Raw genomic sequence first — 5403 nt, forward strand, 5'->3', positions numbered from 1 at the left:
TCTCTCTCTCTCTCTCTCTCTCTCTCTCTCTCAGAAATAAATAAAAACATTAAAAATTTTTTAAAAAAGAAAGATGTAGGCTATAGAACCTGTCCCCATGGCAACACATGTGGGTCCTCCCACATTTAGAATAAACGGATGGTTTGAGGTTTGGTGGTTTGGGGGTGGGGGGTTGGTCTAAGAATTTATTTTGATTATTTGAACTTGGATTCTTAAGTCAAAACGCTCTGAGCTGATCATTTCTTTTTTGTGTTTTGTCTTTTTTCTATACTTGCATTAAAGTATAGGTGACAAATAAAACTTGTATATATTTAAGATGCAGGGTGTAATGACACGAGAGTAGATTTTTATATCAGTTTGTCTAGATGTTGAATGTGATCTTTGCAAAGACGGTTTTATCAGGACCATGAATTTGCAGGAAGGAGTTCTTGCTATGCAGTCAGCTTCACAAAAGTGGGTCCCTTTGAAAAAAGACTCGAATAGCACTGACCCACAGGGCCCCTGGGCAGTGGAATGTTCTAGGCGGCAGAGTCTGACACTGTGGCCACTCACTATACGTGGTTCATTTAATGTGAGCATTAAATGAATAGATACATGTATCAGATATTTCCTATGCATGGAAACTAGCCCAACATTGAAGTGTGGCTAGCACAACTGAGGAACTGAATTTGGGTTTTTATTTGCCATTAATGAATTTAAGTTTAAAAAAATTTGTTAATGTTGATTCATTTTTGAAAGAGATGAAGAGACAGAGTGTGGGTGGGGGAGGAGCAAAGAGGGAAGGAGGCACAGAATGAGAAGCAGCTCCAGGCTCTGAGCTGTCAGCACAGAGCCCGACGTGGGGCTCGAACCCACGAACTGCGAGATCATGACCTGAGCTGAAGTTGGACGCTTAACCGACTGAGCCCCCCAGGCGCCCAAACGAATCTAAGTTGAAACACTCCCGGGGTTATGAACCAACATGCAGTGCCTGTTTGGTGTGGTTTTCGTGGCCAAAACCTCACTCTTTTATTTGGGGAAGTCTAACTCTCCCTCACGAAGGTCCTCTGGTCCCCACAGATACCCACGCGCTGGTGAGCCTCCTTCAAAACCTGAACAAGGCCAACTACCACCTGCCCATCATGGTGACTGACTCAGGGAAGCCGCCCATGACGAACGTCACGGACCTCAGGGTACAAGTGTGCTCCTGTAAGAACTCCAAAGTGGACTGCAACGCCGCGTGGGCCCCGCACCCCAGCGTCCCCTCAGTCCTGCTCCTCTCTCTCCTCAGTTTGGCTTGTAAGTAGCCCGAATCCAGGGTGCACGCAAGTGCATAAACGTAGCTTCACCGGAGCCACTGCTCCCCGTATATCTCTCGGCACGATTCGTCCCAGAGGAAGCGTTCATTCTTGGTCTCTGTCCGCATAATAGAAAGTATTACATGTAAAAGCGTTCCAACTACTGTTAAAGGGCATCTTAACATTCGCCCCGCCAGCCACTCTGTGGAAACGCGCAAAGAGCTTCCGCATAACCCACAGACCAGGTGATGGGAAAACCTTCCTGCCAGTGCCACTGAACTTGGGCTAATAAGAATGTGCCACATTAAGTCATTGGTCTGCCCAGGGCCTCATTTCTCTCTGCATCGTGCGGAATAATCTTTTGCAGGGTTAAAGTAGGTACCATGCCTTTTCAAGAGCAGTCGTGAGAATTTGTGGTTGGAGGCTGAGCCGTAGTAAGTAGAGAAATGCACGATGCACACGTTTTTTCACTGACTGGTAGCAGTGGCTGTACTATAATGAAGTATTATTATAAACAAATGAATTGTTTTGCCGAGTAATATACATGTAATATTGCCTAGTAATATACATGTAATATACATGTAATATTGCTGAGTAATATATGTGAGCATTAAATGAATAGATATATGTATCAGATATTTCCTATGCATGGAAACTAGTCCAACATAAACCTTAGCAATTATTCACATACAGGTAATGCCATTCAAATCCTCTTGTGCTTTGGTATCTGTATTTTGAGAAGGTTTTCAGCCTAATCGTGAATTAGGAACTTGAGAAATTGATGATTAGGGGAAAAGGCAGCAGAAGTTATTACATCCTGGTGACAGTGGTAAGTGGGGTCAACAGAAGTTACACATTCCAACATCAAACATTTACACTGTATAAAGCTCTGTGCTGAGCCACCGTCCTGGGGGCAGAACTAAGGAGAACATCTTACAATGACAAGTGTCTCATTGGATGGACAGATGGATGGACAGATGGATGGATGGATAGATGGAAGGAAGGAAGGAAGGAAGGAAGGAAGGAAGGAAAGAAGGAAGGAAGGAAATATATTCTCATTATTTTCTTTTTTCTTTCTTTTTTTCTTTCTTCTTCCTTTTTATTCAAGAAATAAAACTTTACAGATAAAGGTGAAATCCCCTTTTTTATCTGCAGATTCATTTCCTATTCCTTCTCCCCAGAGAAAATACTATCTTGACTTAGAATGTGTCCAGATGTTATTTTATACATTTACGATACACGCACGCACACCACTTACAGTTCTATTTTGTGTACTTTGTAAAACTTGACGTCATTCATATTATACTGAGCACATTTCTTCTTCCCTGCGTTATGTTTCCAAAATCCATGTACGTTATTGTCATTTGGGGGTTGGCAAGCTTTTACCACAAAGGGCTGGCAGCACACATTTCGGGCTCTGTGGAGCACATCAGATCTCTGTCACATATTCTTTTTTATTGCTCTTTTGTTGTGGTTATTTCTTTTGTTTTTTACCACTTTTTAAAAGTGTGAAAATAATTTTTAAGCTTATTTATTTATTTTGAGAGAGAAAGTGTGCACAGGAGGGGCAGAGAGAGAGACACCACATGCACACATAGGAGGTGCAGAGAGAGAGGCAGAGAAAGAGAATCCCAAGCAGGCCCCACACTGTCCACACAGAGCCCGACGCGGGCCTCCAACCCACAAACCATGAGATCATGATCTCAGACAAAACCAAGAGTCCGATGCTTGACCAGCTGAGCACCCAGGCGCACCAAAAGTTTGAAAAACATTCTCAGCTCAAGAGCCACACAAATACACTGTGGCCCAACAGCCGACAGGTTAGTCTTGCTCTCATGCAGCCTCCCAACTGCTAGACGGGACCATCGCCTGAACGCTGCGCGGCGCATTCCTCAATCAACAAGGCGCGTGCGGATTCTTTCCAGTGCCCTTCTGTGACCTCCGCTATCTCAGTACTCTGTGATCTGTTTTCCACCAGCTTCTCGAGGGCTAGACACATGGCAAGTCCCTCCCTGGGTCTGGTTTCGAGGTAGAATTGGAACTCACAGCCAGCAGAGCCTGGATAAACTAGAAGGCGGTCGTTCTTGTGTGAGTGTGAAGTAAACAGTGTTGTGTGGATGCATACGCTCAAGTGTATATGTGTGTGTGTGCGCACACGCGGGTGTGTACACAGAGAGGAGAGAAAATAATTGAGAGGCCACTCACACATCACCCGCCATAAACCCAGTTACACGAGATCAAAGCCTGACTCGATGACATTGCTTTGAAGAACCGAGGCACAGGGTGGGATGCTGATTACTCCTCAGCTACTCTAGGCTTCCAGTGAGGTGTTTAAATGGAAACTTCCAGGGTGCCGGGGGGGGGGCTCAGTCGGTTAAGCGTCCCACTTCAACTCAGGTCATGATCTCACAGTTCGTGGGTTCGAGCCCCGCATCGGGACCTGCTTTGGATCTTGTGTCTCCCCCACTCTCTGCCCCTCCCTGGCTCGTGCTATGTCTCTCTCTCTCAAAAATAAAATAAATGTTTTTTGAAAAACACATTTTACATGGAGACTTCCTCAACATGGAGGACGAGGAAGTATTTATTTTGCCAAAGCAGCACAAGAAGAAATAGCAGCGGAAGCCGTTACCAGGAGATGTAGCAGAAATACAACACGCTGAAGAATTTCTTAGCAAACCTGAATCCAAGGTGGGTCACATCTCAGTGGCCCCTCTTGCTCCAGAATTTTGATGAGCGAGCGTAAGGAAGACACACTGTACATACACCTCTCTCTTGTGGTTCGAATCCTCTGGAGAGGGACGCAGGTTCATTATTCTCGACAAGCCTTCCAGTCCCTCTTCCCATGAGGCGGCAGCCTAGGTCCGACGAATACTTCGGGTGGAGAAGACAGGGCACAGTGGTGTCCTGGATCCGAAGATGAGTGACTGTTCAGTACACAGAAGGAACCCCTCACTCGGTGAAATCCCAACATGATGCAGACAGAGTATGTAGGAATTCTCTAGAAACCCAGTGCTACTGAAGGCAGGGACTCAACCTTCTGGGGCCCCAGGAATTCTGGGCGCCTAATTCCAACGGCCACCACTGACTGCTGCAGTGAAGAGGCAGCTCCGAGCGCGGACCATCTGCGAGAGCACGCGGAAGGAGCATCACCCCGGAAGGTTAGGAATGGCGTGGGTGAGCTGGGAGGCCGGCACCCGCATTCCATTCCGACGTTGTGTGTGCACCTGGGTTGGTTACTGGCGGTAGGCGGTCAGAGGCAGGAACTTCGGAGGGTTGATTCTGGGGTCATGAGCGAGAAGGACCACCTGGTGACAGCGCATGACGGGCCTGATGCCCGGTGAGCGTACGACAGCCACAGGATGAGAGCTATGCCTGCAGCGAGCCGCTTACTTTGGAAATCCCACCGCTTTCTCATAAATGGCAGCTTGTGAAGGACAGGGCGGGGAGGGTACTCTGCTGTGGGGCACGGATCACGCAGGTGCTCTTGGATCTGAGGGCGACATCGAAGTCAATCATGAGATCGTGGTCATCGCCACCCAAGGGGTAGCCATGTGCGTGGCTAGCGCATTAATGGCCGCAGCAGTGATGTCCGCCTGTGACCGTGTAGCCAAGATCAAGAGAGAGACACCTCCCCTCGGAAGTGGGGTTTAGGTCCAAAGGCAAGTCAGAAGAGGCTGAGGGCCAAGCAGGGCCTTCTGGATAAGAATGGCAAGTCCAGGGACAGCACACTGGCCACCTGGATGCAGGACCACAGAGGGCCTGCAGAGAGGAGTCCGAGGCGACACAGTAAAGGTCCCACAAGCAGGGCCACCTGGTGGCGCAGTCAGTTAAGCGTCCGACTCTTGGCGTCGGCTCAGGTCATGATCTCACGGTTCGTGGGTTCAAGCCCCGTGTCGGGCTCTGTGCTGACAGCAGAGAACCTACTTGGGATTCTCTCTCTCCCTCTCTTTCTGCCCTTCCCCAGTTCATTCTCTCTTTCTCTCTCTCCCTATAAATAAATGAACAATTTTTTAACAAATTTTTTTTTAATGTTTTATTTATTTCTAGGAGAGAGAGAGACAGTTTGAGCAGGGGAGGGTCAGAGAGAGAGGGAGTCACAGACTGAAACAGGCTCCAGGCTCTGAGC

The 5403-nt window shown here is 47.6% G+C and overlaps 1 protein-coding gene and 1 pseudogene across 1 annotated transcript in view; both read left to right on the forward strand.

Moving 5' to 3' along the window:
- CDH13 (cadherin 13) overlaps positions 1-5403 on the forward strand; it is a 1024187-nt gene that overhangs the window by 1010923 nt on the left and 7861 nt on the right. The window contains exon 13 of the mRNA XM_077754065.1: positions 1060-1278. Coding sequence (XP_077610191.1) covers positions 1060-1278 — 219 coding nt within the window. The remainder of the gene's footprint in view (positions 1-1059; positions 1279-5403) is intronic.
- The window catches only part of LOC144223494 (H/ACA ribonucleoprotein complex subunit DKC1 pseudogene), a 2361-nt pseudogene continuing 797 nt past the window's right edge, over positions 3840-5403 (forward strand).

Source organism: Crocuta crocuta, unplaced genomic scaffold, assembly GCF_008692635.1.
Source record: "Crocuta crocuta isolate KB4526 unplaced genomic scaffold, BGI_CrCroc_1.0 scaffold61, whole genome shotgun sequence".
Lineage (NCBI taxonomy): Eukaryota > Metazoa > Chordata > Mammalia > Carnivora > Hyaenidae > Crocuta > Crocuta crocuta.